Consider the following 26,497-nt stretch of genomic DNA (forward strand, 5'->3'; position numbering starts at 1 on the left):
AATCTCAATCAAACTGCAGTTGGGTTATTTTGATTAGGTTAAACATAAATAAAAAATACAGCTAACTAACACAAAAAAACCCCCACTATAAAAATATTATTTATCACAAAAAACATGATTTTTTAAAATTTTACAAATCTGAGTAATCTGTTTTTGCAAATAATCTCTTCATATATATATATATATTCTTTATATTTATGAAGAGATTTTTTTTCTAAATCACCATTAAAAATATTAGATAAAAAAGTGAAAGGTTCATTACAATAATGAAAATTTGTCCATAAAATAATTGTCTTTAAATAATATTATATGGATTATTCGTCTTTGGGGCTGTTATATGACCCTCCAATATGTTTTGATGAGATTCTTCTCAACATGAGACTGAATTATTTGGAAAATGATGCATAATAAAACAGAAAAACAGTGTTTTGTTGAGTATCTGGAGATGTCAAATACTCACAGCTGCTTTAGCTGATGCAAACTCAACCACGGCACTGCCTTTCTTCTTACTGGATATCAGAACGTTCAAGACGTCTCCATACTGCAATGCAAACATCATTAAAACTCAACCATGAGCGCTGCAAAAATGGGCAAAAAGCTCTGCTTTGGATGTTGTGTGGCCAGAAACGAGGGAAGCAGAACATAAAACCGTGAGAAGGACGGTGACCCTGAAGAATCAGATTTAATTTGACTATTTTTAGAGTAAATAATTTCTTGCCAAGTCTTATATGCTTCTAAACGTCTGTCATAAATCAGCAGGACGGCCTCTATTTCTTTTCAGAGCATGAGAAATTCATCCACTCCTCCAGCTCGACGAAAAACAATCAGGAATTCTGGGAGTGAATTTGGAGTCGGTATTTGACCTTTGACCCTCGGAAAGGAGGACATCCAGACTAAACACTGATTCAAACATTATTACAGCGGCATTCTGGGAGTGAATGCTATGAAAACACCGCCATTTCACCTCAAAATTTAAAAGAAAAATATAAAGACCGAGGATTTTTTTGTATTGTTATGACAATAATGCACATTTTCCTCCCAAAGGTGAAATGTCTGGATGTCTTACTTTACAATAATAAAGTACAGTTTTATTTAAATCAGCATAAATTAAAGGCAGTACAAGAAATACCTGTCAAATAGCGTCTACTTTACAGTATAAAATAATATTTAATTTGTCATATTATAGTCATGAGAATCACAAGGAAACGTGTTTAAGTGTCATGAAAATACAATAAATTCTAAGAAAAGGTCTTACAATAGATTTCATTTTTTATGGAAATTTTTTATATATTTTTTTTGTTAAATATGACCACAAAATTTAACGGAAAAATTTAAAAAGTAATAAGATATTCTTTATTTTTATTTTTTTTTAGATCTTAAAATAGACTTCATTTTACAGAAAACATTTTTTTTTTTTTTTTTGTGGTTAAATATGAGAACAAATCTGTAAGAAAAGAAAAGAAAAACTTAAGTTTTGTGTAAAATAAATTCTATTTTAGGACTTTTTTAGGAGTTATTGTATTGTCATATTTTCATGACAGTTAAGCTCATGCAATAAATCCTTTAAAAATGACTTAAATAGACTTCATCTTGCAAAAATTGTAAAAAAAATATGACCACAAAATTTAACCACAGATATTAAACCACAAAAAAAGTTAAAAAACTAAATTTTACAGTCTTTTTGTAAAAATGTATTGTATTGTCACATTTTCATGACAGTAAACTCATGCAATAAATACCAAAACAAATGTCTTAAAATAGATGTTATTTTACATAAAACATAATTTTTTATTTCTGTCTCTTGATTTTGTATTTAAATATGACCACAAAATATTTAACCTCAATATCAGAATAAGAAATGACTGTTTTCTGCAAAATAAAGTCTATTATTAGATTTAATTACATTCACATCTTCATGACCGTTTAGCTCATGCAATAAATCCCCAAAATCAGCTTAAAGTAAACTTTATTTTACAGAAAACATGATTTTTTATTTAATTATTTATTTAAATTTTTGTTCAAATAGGACCATAATTTTTGGGGGGAAATTATTATTATTATTTTTTTTTTGTATTTATTACATCTTAAAATTTTCAAGGCAGTTTATCTCATGCAATAAAAAAGTTCTTAAAATAGACATAACATTTTGTTTTGTAAAATCTATTTTAGCACCTTTTCAATGATTTATTGTCACATTTTCATGACGAAAAAAATTCTAAATATGTATCTTACTTTATATAAAAATTATTTTCCTCTCTCTTTTTTTTTATTTTATTTTTTTTACACAAAACATAATTTGTTATTTCTTTCTTTTGGACCTGCTCTTCACAGCTTTCCTGAGCTGTGAAGAACACGTGGAACATTCCCTCCACGTTCCAGCATTTTTAAGAAACCGTGAGCATCGGGAAGATGTTTCCGAGAATCTGCCGTCTCTGAAATCAGTTTTACGGCTGCCTGGGAAAAGCAGAATGCATTTAACATTCAGAAACGGGGAAAACCTGCCAACAGTGACAAAGCAGTGCGTCCCAAAGGAAGCCTATTTCATCCATCCAGACGTTTCCAGAGGTTCCCAAGGCCTCGACCCACGCTGGCGGCCCAAAACACAGTCTTACACCATCCTCACTCGTGCAAGATCATTTCACGAGTCTTCTGTTTACACTGATGCTTGAGACAATTAGCCTTTTTCACAAAAAACGGAAATTACATTAGCGCAGGGTAAAGTTAGTTAGTTAGTTCTGTTGCAGGTCTGTGCCTATTATATTAGTATGCCCTTTTCTCAAATAATGCTTCTTACCTTTTCTGTTTTGTCTGTTTTCCAAGTTGTTGCTATATAATCAACAAATGCATCACATTTTACTTGTTAGTAACTTATATGCTGTTCTCATTGATCGTTTAGAACATTGCGTTGTTTTAAAGGGGTCATATGATGCGATTTCAAGTTGTTCTTTCTCTTTGGAGTGTTACAAGCTGATTGTGCATAGATAAGATCCCTGAAGTTGCAAAGACTAAAGTCTCAAAACCAAAGAGATATTCTTTATCAAAGTTAAGACTCTGCCACGCCCCCCTAAAACGCCTCGTTCTAACACGCCCCCACATATCTACCTCACTATGTGGAAATATTAGCATAATGCGCCCAAATGTGCAGCAAAGAAAGAAGGTGTGGTTTCAGTAACCGCAGTTAGTGTTGAAGCAGCATGTCAGGGACTTTGTGACTTTGCTCTGACAATCTGGCGCTTCTGAATCAGCTACTGTTTTGTTATTAGTTTAATAGTTGTGTCTGTCACACGACTCTGTTCCCCTCTCAGGCTCTGTCTTTACATTTATTTTGAAAGATGAAGCTCGCGATTATGGTAAGGGGCGTTACATTTCCGACGAGTGCTTGCGGTGATCGGCCAATCACAATGCACTGGGTCAGCTGGCCAATCAGAGCAGACTGCGCTTGTCGGAAGGAGGGGCTTTGTAGAAAACGAAGCGTTTGAGAGAGGCGGGGCATAGAGGACCTACAATAATGTACAGTATTTGAAAAATAATGTGTTTTTTGAACATTAAAGCATGTCAACATATTCTGTTACACCAAATACACAAAATAATGATCTTTAAAAAAAGCATCATATGACCCCTTTAAGAGGCGTCACTCTAGATTTGTTTAAATCGTATTTTGCAAATAGGAGTTTTTCAGTCAAGATGGGTGAACATTACTCGAGTAAAGCTTTTTTGCCCTGTGGGGTTCCCCAGGGTTCTATTTTGGCTCCTTTGCTCTTTTCTATCTATATGCTCCCTCTTGGCTCGATTTTTAGAAAACATGGTTTGTCATTTCACTGTTATGTGGATGACACACAGGTTTATTTGCCTGTCAAACGCAATTCTGTGTCTTGAGTCTCTTATGGCATGTTTGGCGGATGTGAAGGCTTGGCTTTCATTACATTTTTTAATCTTCAATGAAAAGAAAACTGAAATTATAGTTTTTAGTCCGTCTGAATTTTCTAATTCCCCAAAACTGGATTTAGGTGGGATGTCTCTGTGTTTGAAATCATGGGTAAATTTCGAAATCTGGGCTTCATTTTTGATGAGGGCTTAAAGTTTGACCGTCAAATAAATTCAGTTGTCAAAGCTTGCTTTTTTCAGCTGCGTTTGCTTTCTAAAAGCTAAGCCTTTTCTTTCTTTTAAAGATTTTGAAAAAGTAATTCATGTTTCCAGTCTCCTCTTGGCTCATATCGAAATCCTCTGACAATCTTCTTTACAAATCCTCGTTTAATAAGTGACCGTTGTTTTGTTTTGATCTCTCTCCTTTTTTTATGGATGGGCGCTTTTTATTTAACTTCTTTTGGACTGAAGCATGCAACACCCGCTGAGTGCCATGAAACAGCTTGAAAGATCAAAGACCATTTTTAATACAACTCCGACTGGATTCGTCTAAAGAAGAAAGTCATATACACCTAAAAATCATAATTGTCGATTATTCCCTTGAAATTGTAATTGCGATTATTAATTATGATTATCACAATTTACATTGAATGATGTTTATACCATTGTTTGATGCAACTGCATGCCGTATTTTTATATGAAAATAAACAAGCTAAAGAAATTATTTAGATTAATCGTTTCACAGCACTAAATAATAATAATAGCGAAAACAATTAATGTGGAAAGTCATAATGCACAGCCAGCACCAAACGGACAGAACGGCAAAACAAACTGAATTATAACTGCCACCATTTAGAATTAAACAAACTTGTATTTGATGACCCGAGCTTTGTAGAGTAAAGTACCAGCAGTTCAAGCATTTTCATAATCTCTGATTTGTAAAGAAAGACTTCTCGAATTCATTCTTGTTCATTACGGCCGCTGTTGTCACCGGAAACATTTTACCCTGCAAGCGCCAATCCGGAAGCCAGAAACACGGAAGTGTGAAAGAGGCTAATTGAATCAGACGTCATTAGTTGCATGTGAAGAGCACATTTCCAGCGAGTCCCCAGACGGCACTAAACGTGTCCGTAACGGTGGCATGTGCGCTGCGTTGCCTTCAGCGTTCTGCGCTGCTACAAAACTTAATGGAGCTCACACACGAGGGGAATAAAAGCGTTTAACGGCTGATGTCATGCAGACCTCGTTAACCACAGCGAACTGCTCATTCACACACGAGGTCACGTTCTCACACGCTGATCAGATTCAGCTCATCAGCAGCCATCAGCTGGAGAACAATCAAACCATTCCAGACTCACCTTTTGGAAGAGGCTTTGAAGGCATTCGTGAGAATAGCCGGCGTTGCTGGCATCGTCTTTTTTACACTTCCACTTCAGCTGAGGACGGGAATCAAACAGAGCAAATCAGCATCAATGCAACGCGCTTCTTAAAGATGACATAAATAAGGACCTCTGGTCTGCGGTGATCATTTTCATGAAAATTATGACATTTTCTTCTTCGGTTCTCATACTGTAACGTAAAAATCACTGTAATGCAGGTTCGCCATCTTCTCAAGAATTGGGGAAGGTGGCAGCATTTGAAAAAATGTCGTACAGATTACTCTAAAAAATAGATGTTTACGAGAGAAGACGGGGGAAATATTTGGCATTTCTTGAAGATGCTGAGTAAAGTCCTTGTGGTGAGACATTGTAAGAATGTTAATGATTTATTCTGTTATCATTTAAGTTTATTTCATTTATTTGTGTTTGTTAGATCTATGATAGTAATCTACAAATAATTGTACCTGACACGTTGTTTGGGTGAGCTAGGAGGAAGGGTTTACAAAATATTTAATTATCTGTAAATTAAATATATTGTTTGCCCATTGAAAAAAATAAAACGTATGACTCGTAAAAAAAAATGCTGAAAAATATTAATTATTAATTATTTAAATTATTATTTTTTTATTTATGCTGATTGCAGTATGTTCAGAGACCATCGTAAATAAATACCATTCGATTTTATATGGCAAAGAAAGAAAAAAGAAAGATATATATATATATATATATATATATATAAAGCTAAAATTAAAACCATTAAAATATAATATTTTTATGTTGAAATAAAAATGAATAAAAACTATATAGACATATATACCATTTTTTTTAAACTGCTAAAAATGACAAACACAACAAAATTAATAAAAGAAACTACAATTAAAATAGAAATAGAAAAATAAAAACTGATTCAAAATATTAATAAAAACTATGATAGTATCTCAATAAAACTAAAATAACACTGATATATACCATTTTGTTTATAATTACAGATATCTAGAGAAAGAAAGAGATGTAATTTATATTTCTTTACATTAATTTTACATAAATTTTTTTAATAGGGTAATAAATATGTATATTAATGTAAATAATAAATAATGCATATAATATATAATATTATTTACATGTTTGCTTATTTTCCTTTTATTTTAATTACTTTATTTGTTCTTATTTTTAATGTTTGGGTAATAAATATAAATATTAATGTAAATAATAATGTATATAATATAATATCACATATATTACAGCGTATTATTTAGCATTCACATTAATATACATATTTGTTTATTTATTTATTTATTTATTTTATTTTGGGTAAGATTCTCTCAAAAAGTGTCTGCTTATGCCTCATGCGGAGTATTAATTTCATTTCTCCGGCCCAATGATCAACTGTAATGCAATATTTATCAGCTCTCTAATAAAGAAAGTGAACACGAGTGCGGTTCGAGGACTCGGCTTTAATTAATGGAGAGGTCCAGTTAAAGAGCAAAGCTAATTAGTTTTAAAGGGCCTGTACTCGTTTAATCAGACTCCTCTGAGAAAGTCAAGACGAATGAGTTTTAAAGAAAAACACACGAGCACAGATCCGTCTGAAACTCTATCAGAGACTGCTGGGAAAACTATTTAAGACTGAGTTCAAGCCAAACCTCACGTAACGTAACCGTACATCAGTATAATTCAGCGCTGCTGTTTATTTTTGCTGAACGAGCTCACAAACATGACGCTAATTCACCGGAGGATGGGACGCTCGGATCAACCGGGAACACAATAATGAGATTAAATACATAAACACATTAGCTAACGTCTCCCTCCGTCCACTAATGAAGAAAACTGAGAGCTTTCCAAAGGAAATACAGTCCTGCTGGTTTTCCACAGATATGAGTCTCCAGACGAAACGATGACACTGAAGCACAGGAACAGAGCATTAATGAGAATTATTGCTCAGCGTGGATCAGGTCCAAACAGGACTGATGTCCACTGGAAAGCTGCATATGCATGTGAAGCATGTTTATGTTTTCATTTTAAAACACATTTAACATTCATTTTCAATAAAACTAAATAAAAGTACAGTCGTGGCCAAAATCACTGGCCGTGACATAAATTGTGTGTTTTGCAAAACACAAAATTTATGTCACTGCCAATAATTTTGGCCATGACTGTACATTTAAAATGATAAAAAAAGTAAAAAATAATATATATATATGAATATGAAATATATATACACAGTAGTTTCATATTTTATAATATCTTAAATTATCAGAAAATGATCAAAATAAAACACTTGAACATGAAACATGAAATATAAGCATATGGACTCTAAAAAACATATTTTAGATATACTGTATATATATGTGAGCTGGAGCACAAAAGCAGTGTTAAGTCGCTGGGGTATATTTGTAGCAATAGCCAACAATACATTGTATGGGTCACAATTATACATTTTTCTTTTATGCAAAAAATCATTAGGATATTAAGTAAAGATTATGTTCCATGAAGATATTTTGTACATTTCCTACCGTAAATATATTAAAACTTAACTTTGTGATTAGTAATATGCATTGCTAAGAACTTCATTTGGACAACTTTAAAGATGATTTTCTCAATATTTAGATTTTTTTGCACCCTCAGATTCTAGATTTTCAAATATTGTCCGATCCTAACAAACCATACATCAATGGAAAGATTATTTATTCAGCTTTCAGATGATGTATACATCTCAATTTCGAGAAATTTACCTTTAAGACTGGTTTTGTGGTCCAGGATCACATGTGTTCGTTTTTTTGTTTTTTTCTTCAATTTAGCTATTCACTTTTATACATATGTATATTTTATTTTTCATTTATTTTTTTTCTATTCTACTATTCACTACTATGCACATAAATATAATTTTATTCACTTCTATGCATATATTTTTTTATTCATCCTTTTTTTTTTGCCATTCACTTCTATGCACGTACCTTTAATTTAGGAGTCACGTTGCTGTTACCCTGATGCACTGCTGAAGAGTCTGTGAGAGACAAATGAGGACGTAGAGAGAAAACAGAGAGGAAATATGAGTTTGATATCAGCTCAGGTATCATTCACAGCAGAGCCCTCGAGAGCTCTCTTTTACTGTCCCTCAGTCGAGTGTCTTATTCTGTGCAGATTTGCCCATCAGCACTTATTTACGCGAGACGTTCATGCGTCAGGTGCAGAACAGACGCTTTCATCTCCATGCACTAATATTACAGAGATATTAAACATACATAAACATGGATCTCATTTGAGTTTTTCTGAAGCAGCCTGCTTGCGTGCGACTCAAGAAAGCAACTATATATTTGTGCTGTGAATAACCTATTAAAAATAAATTATATATAAAAATGTATTTAATTTAATTTATTTTATATATTGTATATACAGTAGTCAACATTTGAAGTGGATCAAAAAAGTTCATCAAAGTTTACCTAAGACAAGAACGCTTTTAGGTTTTAGGACAACTTTGATGAAAGGTTTTGATCCACTTCAAATGTTGACTAGTATATATATATTATATGTGTGTGTGTGTGTGTGCGTGCGTGCGTGCGTGCGTGCGTGCGTGTGTGTGTGTGTGTGTGTGTGTGTGCAATATTTTTTATTTTACATATATAAATTCATATAAAATATAAATTAATAAATTAAGGGGCAGAATTTAACTATTTGTTAAATATAAATAAATTATTATGAAATTAACTGTTAAGTTTAGATAGCTAGAATATTTGTAGCAATAGCCAACAATACATTGTATGGGTCACAATTATACATTTTTCTTTTATGCAAAAAATCATTAGGATATTAAGTAAAGATTATGTTCCATGAAGATATTTTGTACATTTCCTACCGTAAATATATTAAAACTTAACTTTGTGATTAGTAATATGCATTGCTAAGAACTTCATTTGGACAACTTTAAAGATGATTTTCTCAATATTTAGATTTTTTTGCACCCTCAGATTCTAGATTTTCAAATATTGTCCGATCCTAACAAACCATACATCAATGGAAAGATTATTTATTCAGCTTTCAGATGATGTATACATCTCAATTTCGAGAAATTTACCTTTAAGACTGGTTTTGTGGTCCAGGATCACATGTGTTCGTTTTTTTGTTTTTTTCTTCAATTTAGCTATTCACTTTTATACATATGTATATTTTATTTTTCATTTATTTTTTTTCTATTCTACTATTCACTACTATGCACATAAATATAATTTTATTCACTTCTATGCATATATTTTTTTATTCATCCTTTTTTTTTTGCCATTCACTTCTATGCACGTACCTTTAATTTAGGAGTCACGTTGCTGTTACCCTGATGCACTGCTGAAGAGTCTGTGAGAGACAAATGAGGACGTAGAGAGAAAACAGAGAGGAAATATGAGTTTGATATCAGCTCAGGTATCATTCACAGCAGAGCCCTCGAGAGCTCTCTTTTACTGTCCCTCAGTCGAGTGTCTTATTCTGTGCAGATTTGCCCATCAGCACTTATTTACGCGAGACGTTCATGCGTCAGGTGCAGAACAGACGCTTTCATCTCCATGCACTAATATTACAGAGATATTAAACATTGCTAAATGATTAAATGTAAATGTAAATATAATATTTTTTTTAATTCACCCCCCCAAAAAAGTCTCCTTAGGTCTCATTTTATCTTTTTCAGCTGCTGCACTAAAACTGTAACACAATATTGATCAGCTCTCTAATAAACAAACCAAACACCAGCACAGTTTGATGAATCATAATTTTTGTTATGTTCTATTTATTCATTTCTAATGATTTGTATCATTTAACACTGTGTCAGATTCATAAATCTGTGCTGAAACGTGCCGCTCAAACCCTTCAGATCAGACTGAAATGATCTCGCAGAGAGATTGCGAGACGCAATAATGAGCAGCTGTGTGTTGCGTGTCGTAAAATCTGTATTTACAGTAACAAGGACAATATTATCTATTTATACTCCCTGCATTGGTTATAAAGCAAACGCAGCAGCTGTTTCTGATGCTGTGAGCAGTGTGCATTCCAGAAATCAACACAACAATCACAATAAAACAAACTACTGGGCAGATTAAAGGATTAAAGGCACATAAACATGATTCTTGGACTAATGAGGAAATTATCAATAAAAAGATTGTGTAACTCCAGGTTTGTAATTTAGGTCTTAAAGGGACAGTTCACACAAAAATAATAATTCTGTCATCATTTACTCACTCTCATGTCATTCCAAACCTGTGTGAATTGTTTGGAAAAATGTTTGGAAAAATGTCCCAGTCTTTTTTGTCCACACAGTGGAAGTCAATGGGGTCCAATGTTGTTTGATTCCCAAAACTCTTCAAAATATCGTCTTTGTGTTCAATAGAAGAAAGAAACAGGTATGAAATAGGGTTGCACTATTTGGGGAGGGGGGGGTTCAGATAAAAATTGTGAGTGTGATTTAAAATGCAATAAAAAGAGCTTTAAGTTTGCTCTGTTTGTTTGTAGGGCTGAAAAATGTTGTGATTACATATCAATATGACTATATAATACAATTTAAAAATAATAATAATAATAATAATAACCATTATTTTTATTATTAATGAATAATACATAGTCATAAATAATATTAAATAATAATAATTATTATTATTATTAATTTATAGTCATATTGATATATAATCACATTTTATTATTACAAAATAAACAATTAAATAAATAATTAAAACTAAATTATTTTAATTTAATTAAATATTAAACAACATAAGAAATATTGTCATTGTAATATTTCACTGCAAATAATATGATAATAATATAATTTGTAATAATATAATTTTAATCTAAAGAACAACTGTAAAATTATAATACTACTATTTATGACTAATTTCTTCATTTTCAAATGATAAACCACTGCACTAAACCATACAGCAGTTTTGATTAATAGTGCAGATAGTTTGGAACAACACGAGGGAGAGCAAACGGTGAAAGCATGTTTATTTTTAGGTGAACTCTCTCTTTAAAGATCTGTGTGTGTTTATTTATGTAACAGCAATATTATTTATTTTATTTATTTAGTTTAATAGCAAAATTACAAGAAATTAGGATGGTATGTCCTCATTTAGACAGGTAAATGTTAAATAAAAATATATAAATATAAAATTTAACATTTTTATATTTTAATGCACTTGCCAGATGCTTTTATCTAAAGTCTCTTCCAATGCATTTAAGCAATAAAGCATATAATCATGCATTTCCTAGGAATCAAACCTATGACCCTGGAGTTGCTAGGAGCACCATGCATAAAGCATACTTAACGAGATAATAAAAAGAAAAAATATATGCTTTCAACACAATGTGCAAGTGCTTTGGATAAATGCATGAGCCAAATGCATCAATGTAAATGTGTGTGTTTAGGCACCTGTGCCTGTGTTTATGTCTCTCTCTCTCTGGATCTGCTCTCGTATGAGTCTCTGTTGCTCCTGTAGTTCTCGTGATCCCTCCTCCCGCAGACGGATGATCTACAACACAGAAACACGCAACCACACGCATTCCCAGAATTATTATATGCATAAGCAAAACAATACTCGGTGCAATTCAGCCGGCCTGACCCGCAGTAACCCGTCACTCCACACGACAAACACTGACACCTATTGGCTGCTCACTAATCAAACGAGACATTACTGCAGCACTGATGCACGCTTACAGGCAGATTCAGGACAGAAGAGTGAGAACGTGACTGTACATAGATCGAAATGTATGCATTTTAAAGGAATAGCTCATCCAAAAATGAAAATTTGTTGAAAATGCGCTCACCCTCAGGCCATCCGAGATCAGGATGAGTTTGTGTCTTCATCAGATTTGGAGAAATGTAGCACTGCATCAGTGTCTCAGCAACGGATGCTCTGCAGTGAATGGGTGCCGTCAGAATGAGAGTCCAAACAGCTGATAAAAACATCACAATAATCCACAAGTAATCCACAGCACTCCAGTCCATCAGTTAACATCTGGAGAAGACAAAAGCTGAGACAAATCCAGCATTACGATGTTTTAACTAAATACATTGAGTCCATAATCCATAATAACGCTTCCTCCAGTGAAAAAGTGTTCTGGTCTGAATCAGGAGAGAAATCTGCACAGATCAAGCAGCGATTAAACAGCTCTAAACACATATGTGGCTGGATTTTGATGGACTTTTTCACTGGAGGAAGCGTTATTATGGACTCGTATTTTAGTTAAAAACATCTTAATGCTGGATGTGTTTCAGCTTTTGTCTTCTCCAGATGTTAACTGATGGACTGGAGTGCTGTGGATTACTTGTGGATTATTGTGATGTTTTTATCAGCTGTTTGGACTCTCATTCTGACGGCACCCATTCACTGCAGAGCATCCATTGCTGAGACACTGATGCAGTGCTGCATCTCTACAAACCTGATGAAGACACAAACTCACCTACATCTCGGATGGTATGAAGGTGAGCACATTTTCTGCATATCTTCATTTTTGGGTGAACTGTTCTTTTAATTGCAATGTAATTCGCTCTAGATAAAACCATCCGCCAAATGCATTATAAAAAAAAGTAGATATCAGCTGTACTTGGTTACTAGTCATCTAGCAGAAGAAAATGCATCCCAAATAACTCACTGTACATTTGAAGGGACTTACAAGCACTTTCCTACTACTAAATAGCCATCCGTTAGGCTGCAACACACAAATCACAAGCACTTAATGGAGTTATATTCGACTTCACACAGATCAAATGAAGCTCTTACCTCCTCTTCTAACGTGCGGGTGATTTTAACCTCTTCTACTTTCACATTATCTGCCTGTTGCTCACGCGCCTCCAAATCTACAAAACAGACAATAAAATGTCATACGCATTACACAGACAATCATATAGCAGCCCATTTCTGCCAAGGAATAAAAAAATGTAACCTCGACTTTTTAGATCACAATTCTGTTTTGTTTTTTTTACCTTTCTGCTGTGGAATAAAAAAGATAACTGCAAATTTTCACTTGTAATTGTGAGTTTATTTTTTCACAATTCAGACTTCTGTTCTCTGATTTGCAAGTTAATATCTCGCAAACACGAGTTAACATCTCGTCATCATTATCACTTTTTTCTCAGAATTGCAGGTTTATATCTCGCACTTCTGAGAAAAAGAGTCTGAATTGTGAGATATAAAGTTGCAATTACCTTTTTTATTTTTTATTCCGTGACGGTAAAAAGTTGTAAAAGATGTAAACTGCAATGCAAGGAATCAGAATTGTGAGAAAAATTTCTAAATTGTGAGATAAAAATCTTTTTTATTTCTTGGCAGAAACATTCCTCCATACAATCAATTCATTCCCATAATAACGTAAAGATGTAAACTCAGAATTGCAAGGAATGAGAATATATCTTGCTTTTCTGACTTTTTTTTCTCAGAATTGTGAGAAAAATGTCTAAATTGTGAGATAAAAATCCGCAATTAACTTTTTTATTTTTTATTTCTTGGCAGATACATGCCTCCATACAATCGATTTCAGTGGTGAACAGTAAGGAAGTAGTTTTACTTCGTTCCTGTACTTAAGTACATTTTTCAAGTATCTGTACTTTACTGCATAAGATCGTACTTTTTACTTCACTACATTTCCTAAAAATGATCGTTACTCCTTATAATATATCACGTGCTCCGAGACGCAGAAGCGGTGTCTGATTCATGAACGAACTGATTCTTTTCAATGAACCTTTTAAATCGGTTCGCAAATCGCACCAAACGATTCATTCACGAATTAGAATGATCCTATTGCAGCTGTTCTCGAGTCGACAACTCACTGATTCAAATGAACCGTTTAGTGCGAGTCTCCAGTGAACTGAACTCACAAGGAAGAACCGGGAGATCTTGTGAGCGCGCGCGCGTCTGATGCTGTTAAAATAGTTATTAAGCTCGAATTTTAGGATTAATTATTGTAACTGAAAATCATATTTAGGTCAAAGCTGTCAGTTGTTTGTGAACTAAATCTGCTGTAAAGGGTGATCAGTCCACTGAAATGCTTGAATGCAGACACATCAACATCAGAGTCTCTATGTTTTAGGGTCCAAAAACATTAAAATAACAGATTAAATAAAATAACTCATGCACGTTTATCTTCCCCGCTGCTGTAACGTTAGCAGTTTTACTAAAATGCTATGCATTTAGCCCTATGTGACGTCTGTTTTTATATTGTTTGTCAGCACACATAGCCTAAGTTACTATGTATCTGGATAAACTAGCCGAGTAGACAAATATAAATGTTAACTGAAAATAAGTCAATAATGTTAGCTGATGCTAACTGTCTAGCTAACGAGCTTGCTGGTGCTAAATTTAGGTAATTAAAAAAAATTATAAAGTCCAAATATTTGTATTCAACCACCTAGATAGATTACATCTGAGGGGGAAAGAAAGGATGTGATGTTCAGAACATGGTAACTACAGTAATTATCAAAGTGGGAAGTGATTTTTACTTAAGTACATAACAAATCAAGTACTTTTGTACTTTCACGCGAGTAAAATTGAAAACTGAGTACTTCTACTGGAGTAATATTTTATTATACGGATCTGTACTTTTACTCAAGTACTTGATTTGTGCACTTCGTCCACCACTGATCGATGTATTCCCATAATAACGTAAAAGATGTAAACTCAGAATTGCAAGGAATGAGAATATATCTTGCTTTTCTGACTTTTTTCTCAGAATTGTGAGAAAAATCTCTAAACTGTGAGATAAAAAACTTTTTTATTTTTTATTTCTTGGCAGAAACATCCCTCCACACAATCGATGTATTCCCATAATAACGGAGCAGAAATGAGTGTACTTGATGAAGAGTGGCTGACCGAGTTTAATCTTCTTCCTCTTGTCATCCAGCTTTCGGTTTCTCTCCTCGGCTTGTTTTTTAGCAGCACGGATCTTGTCGTAAGCAGCCTGAAAGAAAGAAAAACAAATGCACAAATGAACATCCCGATGAAGAACATCGAGTATTTCTATATCAGTGCGAGAGGACCTCAAGATGACTTAAAAACCGGCTTAAACAACAGATCAGACATTTCTTATTATAATTCATTTCGGTTTTTCTGCGTTCCTGGAAAACATGCATATAGAAGTGTTTAAAACTGTGATTTCTAGACCTAGAAAAGTCACGGGAAATGAACTGCCATGGGAATCTGTATTATGAATGTGCATTTTTCTAGTTACGCCAGATTAAAAAAAAAAGTGTCAGGTAGAAATAATGAGTTTTTAAAAATCCACAAACTACTGGAAGAACATTACATTCCCAAAACTTATAGAATTTTTTTTTTTTTAATTATTATATTTTTATATATAATTGTTTTATTTAATTTATGGGCACTCCTACTGTTTTGCAAATTTAAAAAATGTAGATACAGCCGAGGAGCCCTATTAGATGCAAGGCCTTCAAATACTGTTGCAGACGATGGAGTCAAAATGATTGATCTCGTCTAATGTAACTGTGCTTTATGATGCATATCAAATGTTTGAGGTGATTCTCACCTTGGCAGCGGCGTCTGTCAAAACCTCCAGAGCCTGAGACAGCTGGTGGAAGAGCTCCGCTGCAACGAAGAAGAAAAAAATCACATTAATTTGACTGTAAAACAAAGTAAAAACTCTTGCACTGGTATAATAACTCCTATCTATTCAAAGTCAACTGAACATCCCCGAAGAAACAATGCAAACTTATAAAATGGGATATGATGATTTATTTAAAGGCCTCGGATCATAGATTTTTATTACTATTTTGAAGAGATCACATGACAACTTTTATTGAAACTCAACAGCTCAGTGTCTGCACACATTTACATATCAACACCAATTTCAACAACTTTAAATTCTAGGGTATTTCATAATTTTTTTTATTGTATTCATTTTTTCTAAACCATTAAAAAAAGCAAAAATATAATTGCAAAACATTTTCACACCACATTATCCATTTTCGCCAAAATAATTAAAATACTCATAATAATAATAATAATTATAAATTATTTACATACTCGTACACAGTACATCAAACTGTTTTTAATGACTTATTTGTTGTTTTAATCTTTCCCAAAGAATTTAAAAAAGAAAAAGCCTAATGTAATTGCAAAAATTTTTAATTTTTACCCCACAATATCCCTTTCTGCCAAAATATTGAATCAAAATATGCATACAATTTGAATAATGATAAATTAACATATAACTATTTATTTATTGTTTTAATCTTTTCCACAGCATTAAAACCCTAATATATTGAAAAACTTTACATTTTCACCCCATAGTATCCCTTTCCACCAAAATAATTAAAATATGCATAAAAATATTAATAATTAAGATATACATACACAATTAAAAGACAGTTTGGTGTACTTACTGATTGTTTTATTGTTTTCTAAATCATTATATGTAATATAACCGCAAAATTTTACATTTTATTATTATTATTAACTAATTAATTAATAAATATATCACACATACATAATTAAAAAAAAGTTTAATGCACTATTTATAATTTAGTGGTTTTATTTTTAACAAAGCATTAAAAAAGACACATAAAAATGCAAACATTTAAATTTTACACCACATTATCCCTTTCCACCAAATAATATTATATATATATATATATGTGTCCCTGCAGCACAAAAGCAGTGTTAAGTCGCTGGGGGATATTTGTAGCAATAGCCAACAATACATTGTATGGGTCACAATTATTGATTTTTCTTTTATGCCAAAAATCATTAGGATATTAAGTAAAGATCATGTTCCATGAAGATATTTTGTAAGTTTCCTACTGTAAATATATCAAAACTTAATGTTTGATTAGTAATATGCATTGCTAAGAACTTCATTTGGACAACTTTAAAGATGATTTTCTCAATATTTAGATTTTTTTGCACCCTCAGATTCCAGATTTTCAAATATTGTCCGATCCTAACAAACCATACATCAATGGAAAGATTATTTATTCAGCTTTCAGATGATGTAAAAAATCGACCCTTATGACTGGTTTTGTGCTGCAGGTTATAAAATATATATAATATAATCTTTTTTTGTCTTTTTATACTTTTCTATTTTATATAGCATGGTTCAAGGCCTTTACGCAGGTTTATTGTTGAAGAATTAAGTGCTGTAGTCTGACTCCTGCTAACGAACATGTTTCCTTCATTACAGCAGGGTGCCGGCGCTCTCACGAAAGCTGTTCCCGCTAATGACACCCTGCTGCGCTCCTGCGTGTAAACGCGGGTCCCCGCCGCAGCACACGAGGGGCCGCCGGACCCCTAATGACTCACTGATGGCACGACTGGTTCTGCTCTCCGCTAACAAGCGTCTGCGAGCTCCGCTTTCACCCCCAGAGACCCCCATCGAGCCAGCGACTCGTGTTACAGCGATACCTGCGCGATTAACAGAGCGAAGCCGTCCGCACGCAACACCAGCGGCCAGAAGAGTTTCAAATGTTTCTGAAAGAAGTCTGTTCTGCTCACCAAGGCTGCGTTTATTTGATCAAACATACAGTAAAAATAGTGAAATATTATTAGAATCTAAAACAGCTGTTTTCTATGTGAATCTCTGTTAACATATAATTTATTTCTGTGATGGGCAGCTGTATTTTCAGCATCATTACTCCAGTCTTCAGTGTCACACGATCTTCAGAAATCAGTATAATATGCTGATCTGCTGCTCGAGAAACATTTCTGAATATTATCAATGCTGAAAACATTGTTGAAAACCTGGCCTTTTACTCCAGGTTCACACATATTTCGTTTGCAGTGTGCATGCAGTCCATGTGTGTTACGTAAGCGTGCAGAAGCAGCACAGACTGTGCTTTCACACAGGAGTCCGCTACTGATCCGTGACTGTTTAATACAAACACAACATTCATCCATTATTTTGATTTCAAATCCAAACATTGTTACTTAAAATGCCTTTTCAGCATTGCAATTAATTCTTTTTTTTACACAGTGCATCTTTCATAGACGTGTTTAAACGCAATAAATGTAAGAAACACATTTTCAGTGTCACATGATCTTCAGAAATCAGTATAATATGCTGATCTGCTGCTCGAGAAACATTTCTGAATATTATCAATGCTGAAAACATTGTTGAAAACCTGGCCTTTTACTCCAGGTTCACACATATTTCGTTTGCAGTGTGCATGCAGTCCATGTGTGTTACGTAAGCGTGCAGAAGCAGCACAGACTGTGCTTTCACACAGGAGTCCGCTACTGATCCGTGACTGTTTAATACAAACACAACATTCATCCATTATTTTGATTTCAAATCCAAACATTGTTACTTAAAATGCCTTTTCAGCATTGCAATTAATTAATTTTTTTACACAGTGCCTCTTTCATAGACGTGTTTAAACGCAATAAATGTAAGAAACACATTATTCAATGCTTTTTACTTTTGCATTTACTTCTAGATTGATATATTAAGTTGCTCAAGCAAGTGGCAAAACATTTAAACTACTTTTTTTTAATACATTATCACAAACCATTGACAGAAACAGTCAGCTCTACTGCCTTTTCTTTTGCATTTAAATCTTTATTACAAGCAATCCTGCATTTTCATACCTCCACAAGTTTTCATACCTCCACGAGTGCCATCTATTATTGCCTTGTTTATCTAAAAGTGCTCTTTTCCTTTAAACCTAGCCAACAAGCCATAGCCTATGTGTTGATTGTGAAACACAGTAGACTTTAATTATATGCATTTGTGGTGGAATTACTTAATTTTCGTGTCAATCTATGTTAACATTTACTTTATAAGTTAATATTTAACTTTAATTTAGCGCAGCAAAAATAGACTCGGTGTGGAAACGATCTCTGCACTGCTGCAGACGCACCGCTCCTGAACGCAGTCTCGGTTGCAGTGTGAACGCTTTAATCCGATAGCATGAGCGCGGATAAAATACGTACCGCATACACACTGCAAACGGAGTATAATAATGTGAACCTGGTGTTATGTGTGTGCGCTGCGAGTGTGCATGAGCGTACTGACTCCAGGAGAGCACGCGAGCGCTGAATGCTTTAAACACTGGCAAGAATAATAAAGAAATGCAATTTATAAACTTTAGTGACGATGCGTCACTGCCTCGATTGTGCAAGCGACAATTCCTGTGTCAACTGTGCAGCTCGCTTATAGTGCAGACTCGATTTGATTTGAAGCCGTTTGCGCATTTTGAGAGAAAGAGAGAGCGTGCGCGGTGATTCACTCACGCTGTTTGTGCAATTATGTCTCACAGAAAGTTTTCTAATTAGCTACTTTATAAGTTATTTAATGAAAAAATATGAACTGTATTTCACCCGTGCTGGACAGACACTGAGACGGTGCTGCTGCATGTCGAGCTAAACCTCTCATGGCAGGCGCGTCATCAGCTTGAGATCGTTTTTTTGGAGATCGGCCTTTTTAGAGACCGCCGATCAATCATCCCCAAGTGATTATCGGCCGATTGTGATCGGGAGCCGATCAATCGGAGCACCCCTACTGAATGATGCTGAAAATTCAGCTTTGATCACAGAAATCAATTACATTTTAACAGATATTCACATAGAAAACAGCTGTTTTAAATTGTAAAAAAATTTCACACTTTTTACTGTATTTTTGATCAAATAAATGCAGGCTTGCTGAGCAGAAGAGCCTTCTTTCAAAACCATTTAAAAGTCCTAATTATTCCAAACTGCCGCCAGTGTACCGTGCCCTTTGCCTGACCCCACGGCTCTCGCGTGAGCGGCCATATGGGAGTCTGCATATTCCATGATTTCTGAGAAAGCAAACCTGCACCATAACCCATTATGCCTCGTTTCCCAGTTTTGACTTAATCAGGAATTGTTGAAGGCCTCCAGAGACCGCAGAGGGGAAAAAAACGGCCCTCAAACACGCCATCTTCGTCCAAGGTGCATTATTGCTGACACTGAATGATTTTCCCAGCATTGATTAGGCACATGTTCTGGGCAGACGGAGTCACGGGGGGTATAAGAGAAGCCACATGCTGCAGCCCTGAGCGCTTGTGCCGTCTCGTCTTATGTCATGCTGCCTCGTAGCTGCCAGGATTGTTTGGTCTCCGTTTGGAAGTCTGTGCTTGTCTTGGCCCGCTTAGTTTTGACTGGTTTAACCCATGAATTTAACCATATCTGATCTACAGTGGCTTTATGTTGTTGGCTTTGTGCTTGAACTCTCATGAAAATAATGTCCCTCCAAAATCAACTGAAACATTTTGTAGGATATATTTTGCAACAAAAAAAAGGTTAATGTTTTCATGGAATTGCAACATTATTTTCACGACAATTAAGCAACTCCTCCCTATTACGGTAATGCATGAATAAATGTTCTCTTTTTTGCTATACTCATTTATTTATAGTGACTTACATTAGATTCTCATTATTGTATTAAGTATTTTTTTATTAAAATAAGCACATTTATATTTTATTAAATATAATAATATTATAATAATTTTAATAATATAACTATGAAAACAACAACAATATATTTCTGTATAATTTAATACATAAATACATTTTTGCATGATTGTTTTAATTTAAATAAGGCAGCATTTAAAGTACTAGTATGAAGTATAGATTTTCATTATTTTAATAAATATTTTATTATTAAAATAAGCACCATTTATATTTTTTATTAAATATAATATTATAATAATTTTTATAATATAATTATAATTATTTTAATAATATAATTATAATAATTTTACAATATATAATAAAAACAAGAAAAAGATCAATAATAAGAAATAAATACTTTTAAAATGTATTTTATTAAAATTGATTATTAAATCAATTTCTTAAAATGTTTTTAAATAAGGCAGAAGTTAAAATACTAATACAAATTATAAATACTTAATCGATATACTTAATATAAACTCTAAACTTTTGCCATACACTAATAGAAATGAGAATTTGACAATGAGGAGAATTTGGTGGAGTTAATTGCACTTAATTGTCATGAAAACATAACCCTTTGCAAGCTATAATCTCTTGTGATTTGGGAGTGAAATATGATCTAATCATGTTCTTGACAGGCTTTCATGAGACACGCTCTTATACTCACAACCAAGTTTAGTGCCCTGTTATAATGATTTACTGCCAACAAGTAACAGGTTTTCTCTTAAAGGCTCATATGCTGGAAAACAGGATGCTTCTTGATCTTTCCAAACAAGTGTACAGTGCACTTTGCAGACATGCATTTGCTGAACCGGATTCATTCAGAAATCATGTGACATCACAGGCACTCATTAACCTATGACCGCTCACATTTACATATCAACACTAAGTGTTAAGTAACTTGAAGCTCCCTGAAGAGCCACAGCTTGATCTATGCAAGTATACAGATGATAGCTAATCATACAGCACAGGATCAGAGAGAGTGAGGAAATGATCATGAAAAACAGGGCTGTTGCATGAAATCTTGATTAATATTATAAATACTCCATTATAAATATTTGTAATTTTAAGGAAAAAAATAAAGCATATATGCGACAAGTCAACAAGTCAAGCGCATGCCAGTCCAGCCCACCTGATTATAATACAAGAGACAGAAACGTTAGAATAAATACAAAAAAAAATTTGTTGAAATAAATATATGTATCTTAATATGGAAAAATACATACATGTGGGAATAAATAAATAAAACGAAAGAACAAAAAAACATTTAGAAGAAAAGAACGAAAGAAAGAAAGTTTAGATAAATAAATAAATAATACAAAATAATAAAACGTTTAAAAGAATACAAATAAAGTTAAAAATAAACAGAAAACAAGTGGAAAGAATAAAAAGTTTTTAAAGGTTTAAAAGAACAAAAATAAAGTTAAAATACAAAAAAAATGAAGGCAAGAATTGAAAAGTTACAAAAATAAATACAGGAAAGAAAGAAAGTTTAGATAAATAAATAAATAAATAAAACGTTTAAAATAATAAAATAAAGTTAAAATGCAAAAAAATCAAGGAAAGAATTAAAACGTTACAAAAATAAATACAGGAAAGAAAGAAAGAAAGAAAGAAAGAAAGTTTAGATAAATAAATAAATAAAATGTTTAAAAGAATAAAATACAGTTAAAATGCAAAAAAAATGAAGGAAAGAATTAAAAAGTTACAAAAATAAATACAAGAAAGAAAGAAAAAAAGAAAGGGAGTTTAGATAAATAAATAAATAAAATGTTTAAAAGAATAAAATACAGTTAAAATGCAAAAAAAATGAAGGAAAGAATTAAAAAGTTACAAAAATAAATACAAGAAAGAAAGAAAAAAAGAAAGGGAGTTTAGATAAATAAATAAATAAAACGTTTAAAAGAATAAAATAAAGTAAAAAATAAACAGAAAACAAGTGGAAAGAATAAAACGTTTTTAAAAGTTTAAGAAAGAAAGAAAGAATAAAAATGTTAATTAGTTAAAATAAATACAGAAAATAAAATAAAATAAAAAAAACAGAAATAAATTTAGGACTGAATTTAATTAGAAATTATTTAATTATCAACTAATATATTCCTTTATTTGTCTCCATTTTTTTATTTATTTAATTATTTTGCTATTCTTTACTTCTTTAGTTAGTCAGTCAGTTAGTTAGTTAGTTAAGCAGGTTTTGTCTCAATCGCTCACCAGCTTTGGGATTATCAGGGTTTTTATCAGGATGGCAGGACAGCGCTTTCTGTCGGTACGCTTTCTTGATCTGCAAAAGAAGAGAAAGAAGAATCAGATCCAGTTGCATCACCGCAAACATCCGGCTTGATAATATCGCCATGCCATTCTATGCATTTATCAAATTCTTGATTGTTTCTGCTGCAGCTATTTCACAAGAAAAAGTTAATATACAAAACATTTGACATAACTCAAGACTCCAAGGAGCTCACGCTTTCCTGGAAAAGGCCTGAAGCATCAGAGATGTTTTATAACAATAGACTGCGGTCACATCCACCGCAACCCAGAAATCCCAGCATCATCCGCCTCTAAATCACGGCACACATTAACATCAGACTGCACACGTCTATGTGCCATGAACTCCCATGAGCCTTTGGGAATGTGAACCGCACGTCTCATCGGGTTGACAATGGTGTGTTTCTCATTAGACGCTGTCCATCAGCTGACAGAGACTCAAACCGGCCTATCACTTTACAATAAGACCTCATTAGTTAACCTTAGTTAATGCATTAACATTCACAATCAGCAATAGCTACATTTGCTACAGAAGTTATTCATCTCTGTTTAAAAATACAAGTCTTAGTTCATGTTAGCTCATTAAATAACACAGCTGAAACTCTCGATTTTAACATCCTGTTATTAAAGGCTTTCATCCAGAGCGTCTCTCACATGTTCCGCCGTGTGCTTCTCATCCGCGCTCATTTACATCAGAGTGCGCACGCGTCTTTCACGCAGCATACAGCGGTGTTGTGCATTTTCACCAGTTTATGGGAAATGTATTCTTAAAATGCATTCAAAATTTGGAATAATTTGTAATATATAATTATTCACGGTATTTAGAAGTGCCCACGATAACAATATCGTGCATATTCATTACTGTGATATATCGCATTACCGAATACCGGCACAAGTCTACACCAGACATATATATCGGTTCAAAATATCGGTTATCGGTACTTGATCTGTAATAATCGGTATCGGCCCTGAAAAACACACATAAAACACAACCCCTAGAAAAGATGCCTGTCGGGGTTCAACATGCAGCGACAGACTCGTAAAAACACTTCCTAATAAATCAGAGCCCATGATTTAAATAGTTTATTGCTACACAATGGAGTTCAGTTTACAGTAAAATGTGACCTCAAGAAAATTAGATTCAATAGCGATCAAGTTTGTGATCACTCTCAATACCACCGCCACCATCTTATAATTTATAACTATTATTAATTTATAACCTCTAAATGATACATGTGGGAATAAATAAACATTCAAATTAAAAATAAATAAAGGAAAGAACACAAAAATTAAAAGGATAATAAATAAATAAAAGTTCACAAGAATAAAATAAAGAAAAAGTAAATAGTTTAAAAGAATAAAATAGTTAAAAAATAATTTTACAAGCATCAGAATGTTATATAAATATTGCAAATTGCACCAAATTGCATGTTTTCTCAGTTTGAGTCTCTAAATATATATGAATATAAGAAAATATAAATATAATTGAGCTGCTTTTCCTCCATATGCTCACTATATCAGACTATATGAACCATAAGCCTGAGGAATCAAATACGACACGCATTAAAAAAACACAAGATTTTTTTAATATTTGGTCTAAAGTTTCAATGAACTGTTCCATAAAAAAAAAAAAAAAAAAGATTTTCCTGTCTTTTCTATAATCATAATGACTTTCTATCTCATATCTTTTACTTTTTTCCTCATCATTTTGATTTTTATCTCATAATTATGACTTTTTATCTCAAAATGATGGCTTGGTGTGTCATGATTAACTTTCATCTCATAATTGTCTTGTCATAATTATGGCCTTTTATCTCAAAATTATGACTGCAAGCAATAAAAGCCTGATGCATCAAATATGACTTTCAACAAAAATCTAATATGCAAACCTTTTGTATATATATTTTTTTCTTCTGACTATTATTTCATATGTCAGGCTTCACAGGGTTAAAATAATCCCAGAAATCCCTGTTTTCTATGGCGTAACGCTGTCTGTGAGACATGATCAGTAAACCGCAGCTCAAACACACTGACTTTATCTAGACTCAGACCTATCTGCAGTTTGCATGTCATCTCTAGTTGCACAGTCCACAATTTAATAAAACAACTGAAAATGGCTACAAAAATTGCATCTACTCAAGATATTAAAGACGCTTGACGTTCCAGACGTTTGATGCGTGCGCTGGACAGAAGTCAGACGGCTGGTGGATGAACGCCATTCATGTCTGTAACCTAATAAACTCTTCATCAGGTTCGAGCTGGAGGGTTTTTAAACATCAGCTCCAGCTCTGACGGGCCAAACGTCCCTCTGGACATTTACTTTTATTCATTAGCATCTATTCAAATCCACAGCTGGAGGTTTTGTGCTCAGCGAATGATATTACAGCATCACAGTGAACACAGAAACTCTATAAAGCTCCAAACAAACACCATTGATCCAGCAACTGCGAGTTAGCAGAACAGATCCTGAACAGCTAAACTAAACTACAAGCACATCTTTCTGGATTCATGTGTAAAAACACGCACAAAAAAGCCCTAATATATATAGGCATCTTTTCTAGGGGTTGACCGATTTGTTACAGGTCAAGTACCGATAACCGATATTTTGAACCGATATATATGTCTTGTATAAAAATTAAAATTAATGTCAAAATTAAGAATAACAAGGGCTCTGACAGCCCTAATATATATATATATATTAGGGCTCTCAGTTTAACGCGTTAACTTAATTAATTAGTTATGAAAAAAATAACGCGATTAAAATATTTTAACGCAGTTAACGCACTGGCCCCGCCCCCAGTCCTCTACATCATTTTATATTTCATACAGTTGACTGTTGACAAATATGATGCAGGGCAACAGTTACATAAATGCAGTTATGCCCTAAAATTCAAGATATTGGGGCAAAAATGCTCCTGTATGAGTTTGGTCTCATATTTATATCATATGATAAGCAATATTATCAGAGTCAGTGATTCATGATTACCCATTCATAAAGACAGTCACTTGATTCATTCCTGAATGAATCAGCCGTTCGAATGAATCAATTGAATGAATGATTCAGTGATAAAATCAGTGACTTGCCACCACCTGCTGGCGGATTTAGTTTCAGTCTTAAAGTGTCTTTTCAGTTATTTAAATAATTTAATATTTCTATATTAAAAATTTTATATTGAAAACCTTAATCTCATCATGAATTTATGGATTTAATTGCACTCATGCCACCGCTGATCCTCATTAAATGTCTGAAAGTACACCAAACCACTTTTGTGTTCTTCTGTGCCACCTCTACAGATTAATTTTGTTAATACTGATTTCATTTGAATGGTAACTTATGTTTCTTATTCTACTTGTTCTTATTCTGTCGTTTTAATAAAACTTTTAAAAAGCTTATAAACTATGATTTTTAAAGAATTTGACAAAAGATTACATACGTTTAATAAACTTAGAAAAATGCCATTACAAAGGTAAAAACTAAATTCCACTGTAAATCACTTTAAGGAGTCAAATATCAATCACTTCGTAATGGGAAGGCACATTTTTTATACAATTTTGGATTATTGATTAGAAGGTGCTCCTAAAATTTTGAACGTGCTCCTA

General features: G+C 33.2%; 1 protein-coding gene across 1 annotated transcript in view; it reads right to left on the reverse strand.

Annotated features, from left to right (window-relative positions):
- Nucleotides 1-448: 448 nt before the first annotated feature.
- dnajc17 (DnaJ (Hsp40) homolog, subfamily C, member 17) overlaps nt 449-26,497 on the reverse strand; it is a 28,090-nt gene continuing 2,041 nt past the window's right edge. Inside the window, exons 2-9 of the mRNA XM_016258201.1 lie at nt 22,844-22,913; nt 15,753-15,811; nt 15,080-15,167; nt 12,995-13,071; nt 11,644-11,743; nt 9,538-9,587; nt 5,223-5,300; nt 449-541 (exon numbers count right to left, since the gene is read on the reverse strand). Coding sequence (XP_016113687.1) covers nt 449-541; nt 5,223-5,300; nt 9,538-9,587; nt 11,644-11,743; nt 12,995-13,071; nt 15,080-15,167; nt 15,753-15,811; nt 22,844-22,913 — 615 coding nt within the window. The remainder of the gene's footprint in view (nt 542-5,222; nt 5,301-9,537; nt 9,588-11,643; nt 11,744-12,994; nt 13,072-15,079; nt 15,168-15,752; nt 15,812-22,843; nt 22,914-26,497) is intronic.

Source organism: Sinocyclocheilus grahami, unplaced genomic scaffold (genome assembly GCF_001515645.1).
Source record: "Sinocyclocheilus grahami isolate Dianchi unplaced genomic scaffold, SAMN03320097.WGS_v1.1 scaffold1656.1, whole genome shotgun sequence".
NCBI lineage: Eukaryota > Metazoa > Chordata > Actinopteri > Cypriniformes > Cyprinidae > Sinocyclocheilus > Sinocyclocheilus grahami.